The sequence below is a fragment of the Meles meles genome, chromosome 8, assembly GCF_922984935.1.
Source record: "Meles meles chromosome 8, mMelMel3.1 paternal haplotype, whole genome shotgun sequence".
In the NCBI taxonomy this organism is placed as follows: Eukaryota; Metazoa; Chordata; class Mammalia; order Carnivora; family Mustelidae; genus Meles; species Meles meles.
The window spans coordinates 97788990-97809851 of record NC_060073.1 but is presented as its reverse complement, the minus strand read 5'-3'; the positions used below and the strand labels follow the sequence as shown (position 1 = coordinate 97809851).

Below are 20862 nucleotides of genomic sequence, written 5' to 3'. Positions count from 1 at the left end.
TTTTATTTGGAACCCCCCCCCCCCCATTCCCAGTAGCATGCCGCGTGTGTTCTCATCTCCTCTTTGCTCCATCTGCCCCCCTCCCCTGTGCCGCCCCTGGCTTGGCTACTATGGGTAACCTCCTTCCTAAATGGCGAGCGTCCTTCAGCGTCCAGCCCGAGGCTCTGCTCTCAGAAGCCTGCTGGACCACCCAGCTCCTCCCGTGCGCCCCAGTGCCCTTGGGTCCCACTCTTGCCCCATACGGGGACGGGGTTAGGGTTGAGCCGGGCTCGCTGGCCTCAGGCCCTCGGGTTCCTCCCCTGAGGAGCCCGCACTTAGGAACCACAGTGTTTCCAGTGATGCCCCAGGGAGTGGAATCCCATACTCTGAAAACGCCAGGCCGCCGTGTCTCCTGGGGTTCAAGGGGGGGGTCCCAGATGCTGAAGAGTATCCGAAGGCGGGGCCCGGCGGCCAGAGGCAGGTGGCCGGGCGGAGCCACTCACTGCTGATGGCACCCTTTGTCTCCTCTCTGTCTGCACCCAGGTCTGTAACTTCCCGCAGGTTGTCAGGTGGTGATTAGTGCTTTATCAGCTGGTCTGTGAGTTGGGCTCGTGGCATCTGCCCCACCTCCCAGGAGGCCCAGGGAAGTGAACATTTGCAGGTTAGGAGAGGCCTTGGAGGTCACCACGGGGCAGGACCCGCAACAGCCTTCCTCCCTGAGGTGTCCCAGCATCTGGAGCCTCGCTGCTGCTGCTGCATAGTAGCAGCTCTGTAACTGTTTCTTTTTGCAAATGAGGGAGCTGAGACTCAAAAAAGTAACTTGCTGTTCAAGCTCCCTGAGCATCCCCTCCCCACAGGCAGGAGCCGGTGTCAGGAATGAGCCTGGGTCCCTCTGCCCCTCCATCCACCCCCTGCCCCCACCTCATCCCTTTCTCTGAGGTCCTGACGTCATCCAGGCCCCAAAGACCAGGATGGGCTCTACTACCCCGAGGGGCATGGCCGACGGGGGACTGGGTGGGCTAGGACACGTTCTAGAAATGTCCGCTGCCATTCTGCTTCTCTAGGACCTGCTCTGTCCTCGGAGGGGGCTAGCCCCGGCCTGGCAGGGGGAGTGTGCTCTTGGGCGGGGGGGCCCATTCTCCCGGGCTGTGTGGGCCCTTCTCCCCACATCCCTGCCCACCTTCTCGCTGGTCTGCTCCTTGGTCCTTTTTTCCCTCTTTTTTTTTTTTTTCTGCCTTCTGTTCTTCCCTCTTCCTCCCTTCCCATCTGACACCTCTTCTTTCCCCTTCTGTCCTCTGGAGTCCCCCACGCTCCTTGCCTCAACATCCGAGTGGTCCCGACATGGCAGCTGGATTTCCAGCGGTCGGGGAGGTTCCCTTCTGGGCTCTGGAGGTTCAGGAGCGCCTGCTGTTGTTGGCAGCTCCAGAATTTTCGAATGAGATGGTTCTTCCAGCAGTTGGGCTTGGTGAAGGGACAGTGCCGGCCCACAGGAAGCTCAAAGTAAACTTAAACTCTGCTCCCTGAGCCCTCACCCACTTCCCTGGACGTCCTCCTGGGCGGGAAGGTGGGACCTGGTCCGAGAGCTTGAGGGTCTCCCAAGAAGAGTGGGCTGGTGGAGCTTCTCTGGCTTCTGACCTCTGCCCTCCCCCCCCTCCTCTCTCCAGAGCTCCAGCTCTTTCCCCAGAGGGACCTGCTGGGATGGAGGAGGCTGGTCAGAGCAGGGAAGAGGTTTCTGCTCAGACACCTTTCAGGTGAGCCCACATGGGGTGTGTGTGTGTGCACGCTGTGTGTGGATGGGTGTGTACATGGGTTGTGCAGGAGAGAGAGAGCATGGGCCATGCATCCGTGTGTGGACAAGAACACAGGTGGGTCTGGGGGAGTCTGTGTCCTCCCACCCCCCTTTCCAGGCCTGCTTCTAGCCCAGAGTTCTCCTCTCTGTGGTCTTTGTGACCTGGCTTTGCACGGGGCTCTGTACTGTCTTGTGGACCAGCTGGTCCCCTGCTGCAGTCCCATGCAAGGATGACTGATCTCTGGCCACCCATTTAGCTGCCTGGGGGCCCTTGGGCCAGCGTTTGCCCCCCGCCTCCCAAAATGGAGGCGTGTGGGGGCTTCCTGCCCAGCGTCTCAACTCTGCCAAGGCGGAGGGAATGGGGAACAGCTGCGTTGGCTGATTCCGGCTCCGTATGGATTTGGTTTGACAACAAAGCTCCCTCTGTGTGTTCTCAGGCCCCTTACATAACCCGAGGGTGGGGAGTTGGGGGGAGGCAGGCAGGAGGAGGTGGAGATGGGGACAGGGAGACACCGGGACAGGATGGCTGGAAGGGGGACAGGAACACGAGGAGGAGAGCGAAGGGGAGTGAGAGAGAGAGAGAAAGAGACCATTGGGAAGGAGAGAGGAGGAAACAGTGTGACTTGACCCTACAATTCTACTTGCTGTCTTCGAAAGCGGGAGCGAGCTGGATCTCTAGGGCTTCTGACTTTTGCCCAGTTGATGCCTCATCTTCTCCTTGAGCCCCACCCACCAGCCCTGGACCCGCTGAGGAAGGGCTAGGGGTCTGTCTGGGAGGAAGGGTTTGGGGCTGGGCAAACCCCCCACCCCCACCCCTGCCCCTGCCCTGTAGCTGAGCACTTTCCATAAAGAAGAGAGTCATTTTCTTCCTCTGCTCTTGAGCTGCCATTCACTACTCCAGGCTCCTGGCCTGGCTCCAGAAACCCCCCTGGCGACCCTCTTTGTGAATGGCAGCCATTCCCTGTGTCCTGTCAGGCTGCTCCAGGCCCCCGCCTAGCTCCCTGTCCCTAGCCTCCCGCCCAGCTCCCTGTCCCTAGCCTCCCGCCCAGGACCTCCCCACAGCTCCAACCCTCTGCCACCCCATCGGAGGCCCTGTGGCCCTGTCCGCGCACTGCCCCCTCTGTCAGTAATCAGACCTTCTCTTCTCACCATCACTATCCCTGCAGCTGTCCAAATAGAGTGAGAAGAAAATGTTCTCTTTCCGGAACAGCTGGACTGACAGGCCGGGAAGGCCAGGTGAGCCGGCCAGGCTTGGGGGTGGGCCGCACCTTGTCCCAGGGCCCTGCTCTGCCAGCCCCCAGGGAAGGAGAAAACAGACGCTTGGAAGAGGGCAAGAGGACCTGTGGGCCTTCAGGTGGGACCAGGATCCCCGTGGCTGCGTGGTCTCCTGGGTTTTCTCAGGGTCTGCGTCTTCCCTGTGCCTCAGTTTCCCCGAGTCCTTATCTGGCACCAGGCTTCTTTGAAAAAAGCCTCTGGATCCCATTTAGCCCTGAGGCAGTGCTTGTCCCAAGGTAGTGGTGGATTAACAGGACTGTATTCTTGGAAGCTGAAAACAGGGAGGACTCCTGAAAGGACCAGGGGAGGAGCTCTGGCAAGGCCCCAGATTTTGGGTGCTCAGGCACTTGGTTTGACCCCTGGCACCGCCCTCAGTTAGATTTAGGGTATCTGCCCAGGAGGTATCCCATAGGACCTGAGCCGTAGCTCCGTGTAGAGGAGGTGTGGGCGAAGCCCAAACCTGTTGAACGAGCCCTAGATTCTGGAATCCTCAGTCCCCAGGCCCTGAGCAGCTTGTGCCTTGCCCTCTCACCACCTTCCCCAGGTCTGGGATGATCCTGAAATTGCTAATGCCTCAGGGCTGGAGACATGAAGGCCTGAGTGGGGCAGGGGGATAGCTAGGGGAGGGCCTAGGAGTTTCCCCGATTTGTGGGGGAGGGGGCTAGGCCAGGAGGATGGTGAGTGAGGGCGCCGGGGGGCGGTACCCTTCCCCAGGCCAGCTGCCTCTGGCCCATGCGTGACAGAGGTCCCAGGTTGCCCTGGGACACTCCCCAGCCCCTCTGGGGACATCCTTACGAGGCTGTGAATCTTCCTCCCGTCTGCTTCCCTGCACCCCTCTGCCCCAGGGCCCAACCCCCCCCCCCAGTATCCCTGAGCGTGACAGGAGTGGGGCTCCCTTGCTGGGAGCTGGGCTTGGCCTGGCTGAGGGCCAAGAGTCCAGGGTTTCTCTTTACCCAACTTTCAGAGGTGAAGAGAAGGCCCCAGAAGGCCGGCGTAGCCACTCCCTGCTCCTCTGGAAGCTCCCGCTCCCTGGCTGGGAGCCCCAGGGACCTGTAGCCTGACAAACAAACCGGCCACAGCTGAAGGTGAAGTTGAAGCCGGGTGGGCAGTGCCCTCAGCCGCAGGATGGGGGAGGACAGCTCCCTGGCCGAGGGGGCCCAGCCGACCTCAGAAGCTGTATGTTGGGGGGAATGGGCAGGGGAGGAGAAGGAATGAGGGGTGTGTGCCTGTGTGTACGAGTGTGTAGGGTACTACGTTCCTCTGTGTTTCCGTGTCTGGTCTGGGTGTGCCTCTGAGCCGAGAGCCGTGCGTTTCTGTAGAGATGCGCTTGTAGGTTTGTGACACCGGAGGGTTCGAGCGGGCCGGAGTAGGGTGGGCTTGAGGGGTTCAGTGTGTCTTTCTGGGGCCTCCCGGCTCTGGGTTGTGGGTGAGGCTGTGGGCATTCAGATTGGCTGCACATTTACCCTGTGGGAGAGCCCTGGGGGCAGAGGTAGGTTTGGGTCTCCTCTGATCATGCCAGCCAGCCCTCCAGCCAGTGCTCCCACCGGCTGAGCTCTGGGCTCTGCCCCGAGGGACCTCAGCTCCTCCCCAGGGGTCAGCACCTTCCCCAGCAGCACCTCGAATGCTAACCAGGCGTCCCCTTATGTCATCGCTGACCTTGTCCTTGGAGGAAAGTCAGTTCAAGGAAGGTCTCGCCTATGTGCAACAATCTTAAAAGGGCCTGTCTTACTGGCTTCGTCCTTCCCAGGGGACAGGCTGCAGCCAGAAATGCAGTCTTGATTTTTTCTTCTTCCGGGTTGCGTTCTTGTCCAGGGCCCTACCCAGAGCCCCTGGTGCCGCCCATGAGCCTATGCACGCACCCCGAGCCCCACTCTCAGCTCCTCTCACTCTATCAGGCTCCTGCTGGGAATTTAGGAGTGGGTCCTCCCCTGTGGACACCCCGAAGCCTCCCTGTTGCAGAACTGCCATTGTGGGGCAGTGTGCATCGCCAGGGGAGAGAGGTCTCCCTGCTGTTCCATCTGGAACAGCCGTGCTGAGAGCACCCTTCTTGGGCCAGAGCTGGCATAGTGTTCACCTCCCTGGAGGTCCCAGGACTGAACGTGGCCCTAGCGGAGCACCTGTGGGAGAGGGGACAGCCAGCAGAGGGAACATCACTCTGGAAAGAAGTGAGGAGGGCTACTGCTTCTGGAGCTGCTAGGGAGAGGGCTGCTGGCCAGCGGAGGGGGCCCCATCTGGATCCCCTTGGGATGGCCGTCAGGTGGGAGTGATCAGGGGCCCAGGCACCTTCTCAGGGACGTGATGTACCCAGAGAGAGAGCGCGAACGGCTTCTCCAGTGAAGCCTGCTCCCTCTCTCCCATCCTATGCTTCTCACAGCCCAGCAGTGCACCTAGGGTCTGGCCAGTACAGGGGGCCTGGGTTTAGTGCGGACCAGTCTGGGTGGCAGTGTCTCTGCCTCTCTCCCTGGGCGGCTGCCTGCGTCCCGTGTCGTGTGTGCAATGGGCCCAGCAGCCAGGAGAGGAGAGCGTGTTTATGGTTATAGTAGCAGGTGGGAGCTGCCGTTGTGGACCCCTCCCTTTGCTGGGATGGGGAAACCTTGGGAAGAGAGGAGCTGCCGTGCTCTGGGGCAGGCCTGGACCAGGAACCCCTGCAGCTTCCTTTTGCCAAGTGCCCCGTGTCAGCCTGGCCGGAGCTAAAGCTTCAGGCTTCCAATCCCAGGATGGCTTTCAAGGCTCACACACCTTCCAGAACTTGCCCTCGTGACCTGCATTTCACAGAGGAGGAATCTGAGGCCTTGAGAAATCTAGGACCTTGTCCAGGGATGCCTGGACCCTCACTGCGGAGGCTGGGTTGGACCTTGGGTTTGTGTCCAGAACCTTTTCCTCTGCCTCCAGGATGCCATAGGTGCTCAGAGGTCTGGGGAGGGGTGGCTGGGGTTTTGGCTCAGGCTGACCCTCTTGGGGAACAACAAAGCAGGATGTGAGTTTTCCTGGGTAATAGGGCACCTTCGAGCCCTGGAGCTGTGCTGGGACCACACCAGCTTTTGATGCGTGATGTCAGCTCATTGGGTGGTCCCATAGCCCCAGAGCTGGTAGTGATTCAGGGGAGTCAAAGATGGTGATGGTGACTTCTGCAGAAATCACGCCGCCTTGCTGATAAGGGTCTGTTTGTGCGCATAGCCATGTGTGTTTGGCAAAAAACACAGCACTTGGTGGTTTTGCCGGCTCCCAAGCCAAGCCTCTAGCAAGCCCCTGGCGCCTCGGGTGCTCAGGTCTTTGCAAAATAAGGGCGTGGGATGCTTTCACTTGATGAAACTTTCTGTCCACACTTGTTCTGCTCATGCATTTTAGACGTCTGTTCGTTTCTGTGTTTGTCAATGACCTAGCATGCGGCAGGCATTAAATTTGGTGCTGGAGATGGTGTGGACCGCATGGAGTCCCGCTTTCTCGGGGTGCACGGATTCATGAGTACAGGACATGGCATGGTGTCGTTGCTACAAAGGGAAAAAGATGGGGTAAGGAGGCGAGTGTGGGGGTGGAGAGGAGACTCCTGGCTGGGTAGGCTGGGACCGTGTGCTGGGAGCAGCACGGGAGAGTGGCCAGGACAAGGGAAGCCAGGGAGGGAGGTCCAGGCTTGGGATTCCAGATCCCGACCATTGACACTGCAGGCAACCCCTGCCCAGACAAGGAGGGACTCAGGTGTCACACTGTTGGCACCGACTGCAGCCCCTCCCCCGCCCGACCGTCAGTCCCGCCTCCATTCTCAAATGGGGCTCGGGGTGTGGAGGGGGCATGCAAGCTAAAACCCTCCTTTGGGGAGGGGAGGGCGTGTTTAGGAAGCATCGGGGAGGCCTGGCCGTCATCCAGGACTTTCTCAGTCCAGTGGATAGTCATTTGTGCGTCGCGTAAGGTTCAGTGTTTATTTCTTTGCTTTGATCACGGAACAGACTGACTAAAACATACTGTTTCTTCAATGATGTTTTAACTACCCCGCATTCCAGACAGCTGCAGCTTTTGGATTCCACTTAGCACACGAGAAAGGAGTATGGCTAATAGTCACCATTCACGGAGCATTCCCCGTGTGTCTTTTCTCCATTATCTCGCTAACCAGCCCAGCGAAAATCGTGGTAGGGGCTCCTTACCTCCAGATTGGGAGACCGAGGCTTAGGGGTGCTAAGCGGCAGAGGCAGGGTTCAGTCCCGGTGGCCCGTCCCCGAGGCACAGCTCTGGGCCAGAGGAGGCCGTTCCTTGTGACCTGCTTGCCAGCACGAACGTGGCCGTCTGCACACCAGCGCAGGTGCGGTGTGTGAGGGATAGCCGAGATGCCGGTTCTGCACGGGCCCCGGGGCAAGTTGCCAAGGTCAGGAAGAGGTTGGGTGTGGGCAGAGCAGAGATTGGGCTGGTACACCAGGTGACAATGTCACCTTGAACTCTGCCTCCATGCTCAGAGCCCTGACCGCCCGGGAGGAGCGGGCAGGATGCAGGGAAGAGTGGAGACTTCCCAGCTCTGCCCCCCTTGAGACCTTGGGACAGTGCTCACTGTGGCTGTCCCTCAGAATGACCAGGGCCCTCTGCAGGCATCCCAGACACCCTGAGTTAGCCTCTCTGAGATGGAGGCCAGGAAGTGTCTGCTGCTTTAAGTTTCTACGTGTGCTTCCTGTGCAATGGCAGACATGGTCTGGTCCAGCAAGGTCGGAGAGGAACGCAGTGGGAACCACAGTTGCAAGCCACATATGTAATTTCAAATCTTACAAAATGCTAAGTTAGCAGCGCCTGGCCGGCTCAGTCGGAAGAGCATGACTCTGTTGATCTCAGGGTCGTGAGTTGAGCCCAACGTTGGGTGTAGAGATTACTTGAAATAAAATTTTATGGGGTGCCTGGGTGGCTCAGTTGGTGTCGTGTCTGCCTTCAGCTCGGGTCATGATCCGGGGGGGTCTTGGGATCCAGCCCTGCCCTGGGCTCGCTGCTCAGTGGGAAGCCTGCTTCTCCCTCTCTCTCTGCCGCTTCTAATGCTTGTTCTCTCTCTCTCTCTCTCTCTTTCAAATAAATAAATAAAATCTTGGAAATAAATAAGAAAATAAAATTTTAAGATATGTTAAGTTAGCCACATTTTTAGAGAGTAAAAATGAGGAAGTGAAATAAATTTTACTATTTTAACCCAGTAGAGCCAAAATATTACCGCAGTGCCTGATCAGTATATATCATTCTTAAGGCGATGGTTCCCTTTTGTGTTTGTACTAAGTGTTTGAGATCTAGTGTATGGTTCCCCCTTACAACAAACCTCAGTGTGGACCAGCCACACGGCAAGGACTCCAGAGCCACAGCTGGCTGGGGGCCACCGTGGGGGACGGGGCAGGGCTGGTGCTGTCCTCTGCTTTCAGAAGAGGCCTGTGGAGGCCAGAGGAGGGAGGGGACTGGCCGTGTTGGTGGTGACCTGAGTTCAAGCCCCAGCTCCGGTAGTACCTTCAGCTTTGGCTCCCTGGGGCCGAATTCCTAGGCTCCTGGGTGGGAGGGCTGAGGAGGGAAGCCTGTCCCAGGGCCCCTGTGCGGGGGGGCCCTGGGGTAGGTCCGCAGCCCCACCAGATTTTCCCTTTTCTGATCCTAGCTCTGAGTCCATCCTGTTTGATTCTCTACCCCGGCACACAGCTTCAGGTTTCTCACCCAGACAATGGAATTCAAAGCCTCTACCCCACCCGCGCAGACACCAGAAGTATGATTTTCAAGTGGTTCCCTCTGGTGTCTTGTGACCGGCAGCTGATAAAGTGGGCGATACAGTGTTTCTATCCAGGAGGCTGCAATGCTGGGCTGGTCGCGGTGCCTGATGGCAGGGGGGAGGTGCAGCGTGTGGACCCCAAGGGTGGGGAACAGAGAAGCTTCTGTGCTTCCGTGGAAAGCCTGCCAGGCCCTCTCCCTCCAAACTTGGGTGGCCGGACAGACCGCCCTATCTGCCCACTCATGGGCCTTGAGGCCGTTGGCCAATTCCTCAGCTCTCTGCTATCTCTCGTGAGCTGGGGCCAGGGCAGGCCTCTTGCCCCCACCCCCCACCCCGGGAACACTGTGGTCACACTGTGCTGTTCTGTGACAAGGAGAAGGCAAAGTCTGAAGGCTGTGTCCTGCCAGGGCTTGGGCCGGAGTGGATAGAGCGAATCTCAGACTCCCGTTACTGCCTCTTCCTCTCTGGCTCCAATGACATCCCTGACGAATTGATCATTTATTAATTGAGTGAATTTGTATTGAGAGCCTACTGTGTGCCAGTCGCTCTTCTAGACATGGGTGATACGGCAGTGAACAAAACAACTGAAAAATCTTTACAAGCAGGGGAGGGGGACCAGAAATGTTGGATGTGTACGGGATTTTTGATGGCAGGTAGCGAAAGTGAATAAAGAAGTCAGTGAAGAGATTACTGATCCCCGGTCTCTCTTGAGTACACAAGAGGCCATGGAGAACTTTTGAGCTGAGAAGTGATGCAAGTGACTGACCTGTCCTGGAGAATTGCCATTAGCTGGCCATCTCCATCCAAGAATGGGAGATTAAAGTAGGTTACCCAATGGCCTATGTCACCATCTTGCCTTACCTAGTGATTGTATTAGCTACATTAACTTCACCGTCCTGCTCGAGTGTCCTCTGGAATGTTGCCGTGGACTCTGAGCTGGCAGAAACGTGACCCTGGATTCCTAAGGGGAAATGTGCGAAAGCAGGTGTTGCGTACAGTCCTCTTCGGATGGACAGGGTAGCCACCTGAGTTAGGGCCCAGGAGGCCTGGCTTACCAGCTGAAGGATTCGAGTCCCGTGCCAGGGATGTGATGTGGTAAGTGAGCGCAGCCTTAGCCAGCATTCCTGGAAGTCTGGTGTCCAGATGGAGGGCAGCGCTAATCCCGTGGCTACAGTTGTGTGCACCGGAAGCATGCTGGAGAGCTCCCGAGCAGCCCCAGGCCACGGCATCGGATAGAGACTGCGTCCCATGAGGAAGCTGCCCGAGAGGGAGCGCGGGAGGCTGCTTGTAGCTGTTGTAAGCATTCGAAGGACTTGGATCTGATAGAGGACCAGCTTCCGTTACCTGCTCAGAAGAACAGCAGATGGACATTCGAGGGACCATGGGGTCTAGGGGAGCCATTCCCTGACTGAGATCTGTTGAGGCCGTAGGGGGTCGGGGGTTGGACACGTGGGCTCTGGAGCCAAGCAGCCGGAGTCGCAGTCTTTGTCCTCGCTAGCTCTACCTCCCTAGGCAAGTTGCTGACCCTTCTTGAACCCCGGGTCCCTTTTTCTACAACGGAGGTCGTGATCGTGCTTAACTTACAGGGTTGAGATCATACTTGGACAGCCCTTAAAAGTGTCTGGCGGAGTAGTTCTCAGCATTTGGTAATGTCTGGAGACAGTTTGGTTGTCACAGCCGGGGACTGGGGTTCCTGCTGGCATCTGGTGGGTCGAGGTCAAAGATGCTGTTAAACATTCCATGGTGCACGGACAACCCCCCACAGCAGTGGCTTTTCTGGTCCCCAAAGCAATGGCGAGGGGATGGGGACCCTCCTGGTGTCCCACAGGGTAAGTGCGCTGTACACTTTAGTAATTAATAAGGGGCGTAATGAGTGATTAATCTCATCTGATTGCTTGTATGTCAGATGTTTACAAAACATTGGCTACCTTCTGAACTCTATAATAGAGTCTGAAAATACTAAGAACTCTCCCAGACCACAGAGGTCATAGTCTCATGGGCCAGATACAAAACACGTATTAATATAACATAAAATTGTATTATGGGATAAAGCGTCTTGTGTGACCCAGGTCTGATAGACTCTTGGTATAAACGAGCCTCCGGTTTCAGGTCAGTAGATAGTGGGCGAGACATGAAAAGCAGTAATTATATAACATGAAATTATATTACTTGTTAAGTGCCAGAAGCAAGTTATAAACAATATTTGGTGAGAAAAAAAACATCGGTTCTTAGAAATATCGTAAAAGACTTCGCAGAGGTAGAGCCCTTTGGAGTGGTGCTGGAGTGGGGTTGTCCTTGGGGAGAAGGGGCTTAGGGTATCCTGCTGCAGAGGTGGGAAGAGGGGAGGGGGAAAGGCAGCTCCCGCAGTATGCTTGGGAAGAGGGTGGGAGGTGCTCCTTCAGCACCTAGGGCCCGAGGGTAAAGGCTTCTGACGGCCACTAAAGAGCTTTGGCTTCTCACTTAAGGGATGGGAGCCATTGAGGCGGGAGGGTGGTTTGATCCAAAATATTTCTTGCAAGCATACCTTGTTGGCAGTTCCAAAGAAAGGGGTTGAATGAGGAAAGACATGTGACAAAGAGACCAATTAGGAAGCAAATGAATTGGGATGGGATCTAGACTTGTTGTGTGTCAAGACGAGGAGATGGAGGACTGTATTCTAAAGCATTTCCGAGGGGCATCTGGGTGGCTCAGTCTGTTAAGCGTCTACCTTCAGCTCAGGCCATGATTCCAGGGTCCTGGGATCGAGTCCCATGTCAGGCTCTCGGCTCAGTGGGGAGCTTGCTTCTCCCTCTCCCTCTGCCTCTCCCCTGCTTGTGCTCTCTCACTCTCTCTCCCCCTTCCAAATTAATTAATAAAATCTTAAAAATAAAGTGTTTCTGAGGCTCTAGACTGGTGGCCTTCATGTCGCATCTGGGTTTTATTTTATTTTATTTTACTTTATTTTATTTCGTTAGTAATTGCTACACCGAACATGGGGCTCAAGCTCACAACCCTGAGGCCAAGAGTTTCCTGCCTCTCCAACTGAACCAGCCAGGCACCTCTCAGCTGGGTTTTGTAAAGCCTCACATCCCCAGTGCCTCCCACAATGCCAAGCCTCCAGTAGGAGCTCAGTGAGCTGGTTGGAATGAGGAAATGGGGTAGAATCAATCATGTTTAGTAACTGTTTTGTGGGGATGGCGTGAGGCGGGGCCAGATGTTGGAAGACTGAGTTTATGATCCTGTGGTTACGGGAGTGGATGGGGTGGAGTGGGAGAAGCAGTCTAGCTGGGGACGTGTTAATTGTGGAGAGTTAAGGAAGATGCAGGTAGGAAGGGCCACGGGCAACCAGAAACACGAGGGTGGGCTCCTGGTGGGATCTGGGGAGCCGCTGGAGGGTCTGAATCATCAGGGTAGGAGCAGTGGGCAGACATCTGAAAATGAATGAGCTTGTCCTGTAAAAACAAGCAGGAGAGCAAAGGTTCAAGGACAGATCCCTGGAGAATGCCAGCCCTTAAAGGGACTGGGGCCAGAACAGACCGTCACCGAGAGAGGGAATCAGGGAGAGTCCTGACTCAGAAGCCATGGGCATTGGCCGACAGTATCAAAGGCTTCAGAGTCGGAGGCAGAGAAAATAGACCTTCCTCAGGTTTGACAAGAGGCCGCTGATGGCTTCAGGAGGAGGAGGAGCCATTTCTGCAGGAAAATCCCGGTGGGAGCTGGGGGGAGGGGGGTTGGTGGGAGCGGGTAGGGCACAGATACAGAAGTGTGACCTGCGGAGGTGGACATGCCGGGGTGGCCGGAAGAGGAGGTGGAAGCAGAGAGGGCTTTGTTTTGTGGGGGAGGAGGGAGATTAAAGTCTGTTTAGTAGGAGTGAAGGGGAGAGAGTGGGAAGAAGCAGGGCGAAGGGGGATCCCTGATCGGAAAGGTCCTGGCGAGGGGGCGGGGATCGATGTCCGGTGGAAGCGCTGGAGGGGACCGGAGGGGTGGCTGAGTCTAGATGGGGCAAGCCGGCAGCTCCAGTGTTTCCCTGCAGAACCAAAGGGACGGTGACATCGATTACCTGACTTGCTCAAGGTCTCTGAACCAATAAGAACGGAGCCTCTGCTTCTGCCCGCCTTGGTCTTCCCAGACCCCTGCTGGGGGACAGTTGACCTTACCCCTTCGCTGGGCCCAGGGCTCCGAGGGACCTGGCATCACGCTGTGCCCTTGGGCGGGTGCGCATTCCGTTCCTCCTGCTTCAGGTAGCAGGTGGGTGCCTGCCATGTGTGAGGCGGCGAGTGTCCGCCCAACCCGAGGCACAGTGGCCGCTTCCGGGCCCTCATGCTTCACCCTATGCCCCGGCTCTGCCCTCCAGTGAGGTCTGGGGCCGTGCTCGTGGCCTCGGGTCAGCGAGGGACTGCTGTGCTATTTGGCAGAGCACCTGAGAGCACGCGGGCTTCCTGCCCCAGGGTCAGCTTTGCCTAGTGTGTCGGGGGAGCTGGTTGCCCTGGCGGCTGGTGGCAGGCAGGAGCTGCAGCATGTCGGACATGAGTGGAGCGGAGTCCTGCTCTCTGGCCCAGGTACTCTCCTGTGACTTTCCCTGTGTCCTTTCGTACCCAGGGGTCTGGTCAATAACGCAGGGAGACCGGGAGAACTGTGGGTCCACCTGGGGCAGCCGCCACCGGACAAGCTCGGGCTCTGGGAATGTCCGCGGCTGCCGGGCTCTGGTCTGGGCTTGGCCCACGGAGGGGAGGGCTGGGCTGGGCTGATGACACCCCAGACTGGGGTGCTCTTGGGGCAAACTCTAAGCCTCATCAGTCTGCTTCTCACACACCAACACCGTTTGGGAACCAAGACGTCCATCGCCGGGCGGGCTTTCTGGGGAGGAGGTCAAAGGGGGCTAGTTGCTTTGTTGCTCGGGATCTGGACTAGTCCGCTGTGTTCACCTCCCGCTGCCAAAGGTCTCCGCCACCCCAGTGGGGCCTGGAGGGCGGTCGAGTCTGTGTCTTTCAGTTACTGTCGAGCTCTCTCAGTGTGCTGGTGTCCATGCTGGCTTCCCCGTAAGAGAGGTGGGGGGGGGTGTTGGTTTTGGTTTTGACTTATGAATGCCTGGACACTGCCTTTAACCCATTAAATAAGAATCTTGGAGCCCGGGACCGAGGCCTCTCTCTATTTTTAAACTCCTCAGGTCCTAGCCTTAGGCCAGTCAGGCCAGCAGTGTTATGACCTAGATACAAAGGGAGCTGCCGGGAAGTGGAGTGAGTCCTGGTCACGAAGACGGAGAGAGAGTGGAAGGGAGGAGAGGGTGAGGTTTGTGAAGTCAGGAGGTGTTAGGGTTGGGAGGGTCCTGGTGTGGAGCTCTACAGCACGAGTGTGTTCCCCGCGGAGCGGCCGGGCACCACCTGGGAACTGGTTAGAATTCGTGTCCGGCCTCGCCCACTGAGTCAGAAGGCACACCTCAAAATCCGAGCGGCCTGTGTTGGCCGTCACGCGGACATCCTCACCGCCCTTGTCCTCCTTGGCGGTTCCGAACCCTCACGGCTTGTTAGAGTCCCCGGAGGTGCTCCAGCAGATTCCGCTGCTGGGCCAGACACATCAAGTCCCACTTCCAAGGTGTGGGACCCAGATGCTCTTAATTATTTCTTATTTTAAAAAGATTTTAGCACCCTAGGCGATTGTCCTGTTCAGTCAAGGTCAAAAACATCCACCTGAACCAGTGTTTCTCAGGCTTGAATGTGCCTGTGACTCATCAGGTGATCTTATTCAAGTGCAAATCCTCATGTTGTCAGTGTGGAGGGGCAGGAGAGCATGTGTTTTGTTTTTTGTTTTTGTTTTTGTTTTTGTTTTGAGATTTATTTATCCATTTGAGAGAGAGAGAGAGAGAGCACGAGCAGGGGGGAAGGGGAGAGGGAGACACTCCAGCAGACTCCCCACTGAGTGTGGGCTTGATCTCATGACCCTGAGATCATGACCTGAGCAAAAATCCAAGAGTCAGATGCTTAACCGACTGAGCCACCCACGTGCCCTGAGATTATAAATTTCTAATAAGGTCCCTAGTGATGCCCGTGGTGCTGATGTGATAAATATATTTTGAGCTGCAAAATATATTTTTTTTGTGGACTCAGAGTGGAGTGTGGGTGCAGAACATCGTCTCCATAATACAAATATATAAATATTTCTACACAATATTTATATGTTTAAAATATATTTTAGGCTAACTTCCCAGTTTCACAGCCAAAGAACCTGAGGGTCAGAGAGGGACAAGTGACCCCCCCCCCCCACCAAGGTAACCCAATGTCCATTCATCAGTAGTACTTCCTGAGCACTGGCTATGTGCTGGGATGTGTGCTGAATGCTGGGAACCAGACAGACCTCACTGGTACCTCACGGAGCTCATACTCCAGTGGGGAGGACAGAGAGCAAGCAAGTAAGTAACTAGGCTCAGTATAGGTCAGGAGAAGTGCTCTGGATCGTGCCGGGGTGAGGAATGACTTGGCAGTGGCTGTAGGAAGAAGGCATGCCACTTTCAGAGGAGGGGTCAGGGAAGCTTCTAGAACGGTGACTTTCACTGATGTCTTCTAACTACAAATCCAGAACTTTACTGGATAAGGTCATCCTCCATCCCTATTGGGGTTTGGGGATGGGCGCTCCTGACTCTCCTGAGGATGTCTGGCTCTGGTCCCACACCCCTCCCCCGACTCCCTGCCAAGACGTTCATTCTTTGGTGTTTGTGGACTCAGAGCAGAGCGTGGGGGCAGAGCATCGACTCCATAATAGGGCAGTGTTCAGGATAATTGATTTATGATTAGTAACAAAAGCCAGCTCTCATCCTGATGCTGTCTCCTGCCCTGAGGAAATAATTGGAGGTTTTCCAGGTCTCCCTGAGAGCTGGAGCTTCCGTCCCTGTCCCGATGGATCCCAAGGATCACCTGAGCTGCTTGTGAAAATGCCTGTCCCAGGTCCCGTCCTCTCTGATTTAGCAAACCCCGGGAGGAGCCCTGGAACCTGTGTTTGCAGGAAGCGGCCCAGGGTAACTTCTGATTCGGGTGACAGGGGTGGAGAACGCTGCATGGATGACAGAAATGGCGCCTGGCGTCCCACACCTCTTGGTGTTCTGTGCAAGCTGCCTAAATTGTTTCCCCTGTGACTCTGCAGCATGGCCCTGGCTGAGTTTGGGTGTGGGGACCTCTTTGCTTATGTGTGTTTAGCGGCTGATCCCCTTCCAGAGCCCTGTCCTTGCCATGCCGAAGGGTCTCCCATCTCCTCTGACCAATGCCCCCACCCCCCCGTACTCCCATTCAGACAGTTGCCTCCATGGAACTCCCTCCACCCCCCAGCGCTGGGAGGATGAGAGCTTGGACCCTGTTTGCATTTAGTTAGAATCTAGAAGGACTGGGGGGCCATGCACAGCCCCACTGCCAGGCCAGAGTGGATCCATTTGGCTGGAGTGGTGGGAGACTGGGGACAGAGAGATGGGTCGTAGCAGAGACAAGGGACGGCTTTGGATGGTGGAGAATGACAAATGTCGGCTGCCCTAAATACAAATCATATCCCCGTACAGTTCACTTCCATGGCAAAGGTGGGTAGAGCTTCCCATCTGCCTCCTGGAGCTGGCCCTTCCCAGGTCAAACTGAGGAAGGGGACCAAGAAACCACACCAGGGAAGCTCAAATAGGCCAGTCTGGCGTGGGACCTCATCTTTGAGGAGTGGGACCTGGGTTCCCTTGCCCCACCTGGACCCCAGATGCTGCCTTCAAGGGATTAGAGGATGTCTGCTCGCTGGGTGGCCACCCCGGAAGCAGCTCTGTGCCTTCTGGAGAAGGAAAGGCAGGCTGTGGGTGTGTCCTCCAGGTTCTAGGTAGGTTTCCAGAGCTGACCACACACCTGTGACTCCTAACCTTCTAGGTGGCCCGAGGCAGCCGGGATGACAGCTCTCCCCAGGAACCCTGCTACCCGCTGAGAAACATGGTCAGCAAATCCCGTGAGTGTTGTCCTAGGGCTCTCCAACCCTGAAGGCTGGGCCCCCCAGAAGCAGTCTTCAGCATCTGCGACCCCCTGGGGACTGTGGAGGGACAGGCAGATGGCCAGGGGGCCCTCTGTTCATCTTGAAGGACCGTAGAAACACAGGCTCAAGCCCGGTGCTGGAAAACCACGGCCAGGCGAGGGCCGGGGACCGGGTCTGTTTGAGTTGGCGGTGGCAGGGCCCAAAACAGGGTCGGTGGCCTGGGGCTATCTCTGCCTTTCCCTGCCTCTAGCTCCTCTGTGCATGTGCCCTGCAGGCTGGAAGCTCCTGGCCATGCTGGCTCTGGTCCTGGTCGTCATGGTGTGGTATTCTATCTCCCGGGAAGACAGGTACATGGAGCTCTGGGTCCAGCTTCCCGGTCCTTCCGTTGGTTCTTCTCAGCAATGGGCTCAGGGATGGAGTGTCAGGGGGTGGCCGACCTTGTGGGGCTGGGAGGGTTCAGAGGGCGAGGGTAGGGCCCCTTTCTTCAGCTGTTAGCATGAAATCCTTCCAGGAAGGTTAGGTAGTGGGTTCGGGGTGCAGGGTTTGTGACGCCTCCCCAGACCCCTCACCCAGGCTGCTCAGAGAAAGGAGAGCTGGATCTGCAATGAGTTGGTCTCAGAGTGAACCTGGGTTGAGATGATTCTACCCTGCGCGTCACTCGCTGGGACTTGGGGACCTGTGTCATGGGAGAAGGTGGAGGCTGCCTGGGACGCTGGCCCCTGGGCCCGAGAGGTCTGACTGGAGCTCCCGCCTCCTCCCTTTTCTGTGTCTAGTTTTTATTTTCCCATCCCAGAGAAGAAGGAGCCGTGCTTCCAGGGGGAAGTGGAGAGGAAGGCCTCTAAGCTGTTTGGCAAGTAAGTACTTAAGGCTGAGGTGGGGCGGGCGTGGGAGGAGGTGGGCGGGGAGTTCAGAGGGTGCGGGCCTCAGTGCTGGCCTAGATGGAGGGGAACGTGTTAGTGGACATGGGTTAGGTGACCCGTGAGGGGAGGAGAGGCCCTTGAACATACAGGTATACAAGCACTATAGTAATACAGAATAATTATGTTATTCTATACAATAATGTCATATGTAAATATAATTTTTTACAAGATTTTTATTTATTTGACAGACAGCCAGAGAGGGAACACAAGTGGGGGGAGTGGGAGAGGGAGAAGCAGGTCCACGGGGGGCTCCATCCCAGGACCCCAGGATCATGACCTGAGCCAAAAGCAGGTGCTTAATGACTAAGCCTCCCAGGCGCCCCATAAATATAATTTATATATTGAGTTGGAGGTTTCAGGGGCCCAAAATATTATATATTATACATTACTTTTATAGATAATAAACAATATGTTTATTATATATAACGTTATAATATATTATACTTTTTATATTATTTATTTTAGTATATATTATATAATATAAACATATACCATGAATATATATTACTGTATATTAAAATAGTCAATAGATTTTAAGTATATAAATACATAGTGGATATAACATATTACATTATTATACCATAAAATATTATATAATTATATCACTAAAATATCATATAATTATATATATTATATTAATACATGATATGTAATAATAATTATATACAATATTACATAATACTGTATATGACATATAGAATATTAATCAGGGGCCTGACCTGACCCTGGCTTCTGGCTTCTTTAAGATTAATCCCTTTCTGGCGCCTGGGTGGCTCAGTGGTTAAAGCCGCTGCCTTCGGCTCAGGTCATGATCTCAGGGTCCTGGGATCGAGTCCCGCATCGGGCTCTCTGCTCAGCAGCAAGCCTGCTTTCCTCTCTCTCTCTGCCTGCCTCTCTGCCTACTTGTGATCTCTCTCTGTCAAATAAGTAAATAAAAAATCTTTAAAAAAAAAAAGATTAATCCCTTTCTCATCCCGGCCCTGCATTCACCTCTGCAGCTACTCCCGAGATCAGCCTATCTTCCTGCAGCTGAAGGATTATTTCTGGGTCAAGACACCGTCTGCCTATGAGCTGCCCTACGGGACCAAGGGGAGTGGTAAGAGTGGCTGGGTGAAAGGGCATGGTGAGCTCACCTCGACCACACTGCTTCTCGCTCTCTGCTGCTCATGGTCCCAGTGCCCACGTTCTGAGCCAGGCTCCGATGCTGAGGTCAGGGGAGGAGGGGGCAGCAGAGGCTCTGAGGAGCAGTGGAGGGAGGGCTGGCAGCCTTGGGGAAGTTGGCTCTTGTCATCGGCCCCTCCCAATCTGCATCTTTTTGTAGAAGACCTGCTCCTCCGGGTTCTAGCCATCACCAGCTACTCCATCCCAGAGAGCATCCAGAGGTAAGGAGATAGTCCCTGCCCCGAGTCTGGGCACCTTCTCCTTCCCGCCTCCCAGAGATAGTCATGGGCCAGCACCTCCCAGCGAGACTTCCTATCTCTGCTCCCCTGGGGCCAATTTGACCCTTCTTTCCAGCCTGCCTGTCTCCAGGGGAGGCAGGGACGCCAGTGTCCACGGCAACTGGGCCTGAGCATCTGGGGGCCGGCGTAGGCAGGGTATCGCCCTGACGACACGCGGACCTGGGCAGCAGGCGAGGGGGCTTTGAAATGGGATTTCTTATTAGTCCCCCCTAGGAGCCTTTCCTCTTCTCCTCCTCTGCCTTCTGTGCTCTGCTCAGTCCCTCGGCCGTGAAAGCCCAGGGCTGGGGAGTCAGCAGGACCCTAAGTGGGGCTCCTTGGAGATGCCGGGTCCGTGGGGATCAGAAGCCGAGGCAGCCTGGGAAGGAATCCCGAGCCGGGCCCCAGGCAGACCCAGGTCAGGAGTTAAGCAGTGTGGGCACAGGGGTGTCCCCGGGGGCTGATCAACGTCTTCTACGGCAGTCTCAAGTGTCGCCGCTGCGTGGTGGTGGGGAACGGGCACCGGCTTCGCAACAGCTCGCTGGGGGACGTCATCAACAAGTACGACGTGGTCATCAGGTCTGTAGCTCGGGCGCTCGTCCCTTCTGTTTGGGAGGGACTGTCGACAGGCCCATGGGCCTCCGGGTAATGGGCCTCCTTGTCCCCGCCTTTCAGATTGAACAACGCCCCAGTGGCTGGCTACGAGGGCGACGTGGGCTCCAAGACCACCATGCGTCTCTTCTACCCTGAGTCCGCCCACTTCAACCCCAAAGTGGAGAACAACCCAGACACACTCCTCGTCCTGGTAGCTTTCAAGGCAATGGACTTCCACTGGATTGAGACCATCCTGAGTGACAAGAAGAGGGTGAGCGGGGACTCAGGGGAGGGGAGAGGGCAGGGCTCCGAGACGGGACCCTGCCTGTCTGGGGGACCTCACGCTGTACAATGTCTGCCCTGTGAAAGAGCCCAGGAGGGGAAGCTGTGAACTCCGTGTTCTGTGGGGCTGCTGAGAAGCCACCACAGCAGCCAGGGTCTGACGGCCTGGGGACATGAGATGGCACTCCAAGCTTGAGGCTGCCTGGGCCAGGGAAGCTGCCAGAATATGTGTCTGCCAGTGAGAAACCTGGGAGGAAAGGAGCTGGTCACTAGTCCTCTCCAGGCAGGGGTAGGTTAGAGCAGGAGGTCTGTCCTTCCGGGTGGTGTCCCCTGTGTCTTTTCTCATCCAGTCAGATGCTGGCACTGGTCCCATCGAGCATTTTCGCCAAGGGGTTACGCAGCCCCACGTTTAAGCCCCTTCCACCTGTTTGGTGGAAGTGGGCAGTAGTTGGACCTGCTACCGTACACAGCTTGTCACCGCGCCCCGCCCTCGCACCAGTAGGGTCCTCCCACCTCTCCCAACTCCTCTCTGCTCGCCCTTTCCCTCTTGGGTGTGGGCCTGGCCTCCACCTCCCTCCCGGCTCACCCTGCACTCCTGGGGGCCTCCGCCGTCACGTGGACCTCATCTGCCCGCTGAGCACCGCCCGGCTGGACTCAGAAACAGGTCCGCGCACACCCCCATCTCTCCCTTCCAATCGTGTGCCCCGCAGGTGCGAAAGGGCTTCTGGAAGCAGCCTCCCCTCATCTGGGACGTCAACCCCAGGCAGATTCGGATTCTCAACCCTTTCTTCATGGAGATTGCAGCGGACAAGCTCCTGAGCCTGCCCATGCAGCAGCCGCGCAAGATGAAGCAGGTGCGTGCGGGTGACGGTGGGCGGCGGGCTGGGAAGCCGGAGGCTGGGTCAGGATGTTTCT

General features: G+C 56.3%; 1 protein-coding gene across 15 annotated transcripts in view; it reads left to right on the top strand.

Moving 5' to 3' along the window:
- The window catches only part of ST3GAL4 (ST3 beta-galactoside alpha-2,3-sialyltransferase 4), a 31141-nt gene that overhangs the window by 6056 nt on the left and 4223 nt on the right, over positions 1-20862 (top strand). For 3 of the 15 annotated variants that reach the window (XM_046015221.1, XM_046015209.1, XM_046015223.1), the window contains exons 2-10: positions 1644-1730; positions 16616-16691; positions 16966-17062; positions 17489-17569; positions 18634-18731; positions 18957-19017; positions 19555-19650; positions 19747-19936; positions 20658-20801. In XM_046015221.1, the coding sequence (XP_045871177.1) occupies positions 16676-16691; positions 16966-17062; positions 17489-17569; positions 18634-18731; positions 18957-19017; positions 19555-19650; positions 19747-19936; positions 20658-20801 (783 nt within the window). In that variant the 5' untranslated portion in view covers positions 1644-1730; positions 16616-16675. Of the gene's footprint in view, positions 1-1643; positions 1731-2934; positions 3005-4102; positions 4220-12582; positions 13292-16615; positions 16692-16965; positions 17063-17488; positions 17570-18633; positions 18732-18956; positions 19018-19554; positions 19651-19746; positions 19937-20657; positions 20802-20862 lie in introns of those variants that run through there. The other 12 variants (XM_046015213.1, XM_046015214.1, XM_046015222.1 and 9 more) reach the window with 9 other exon arrangements.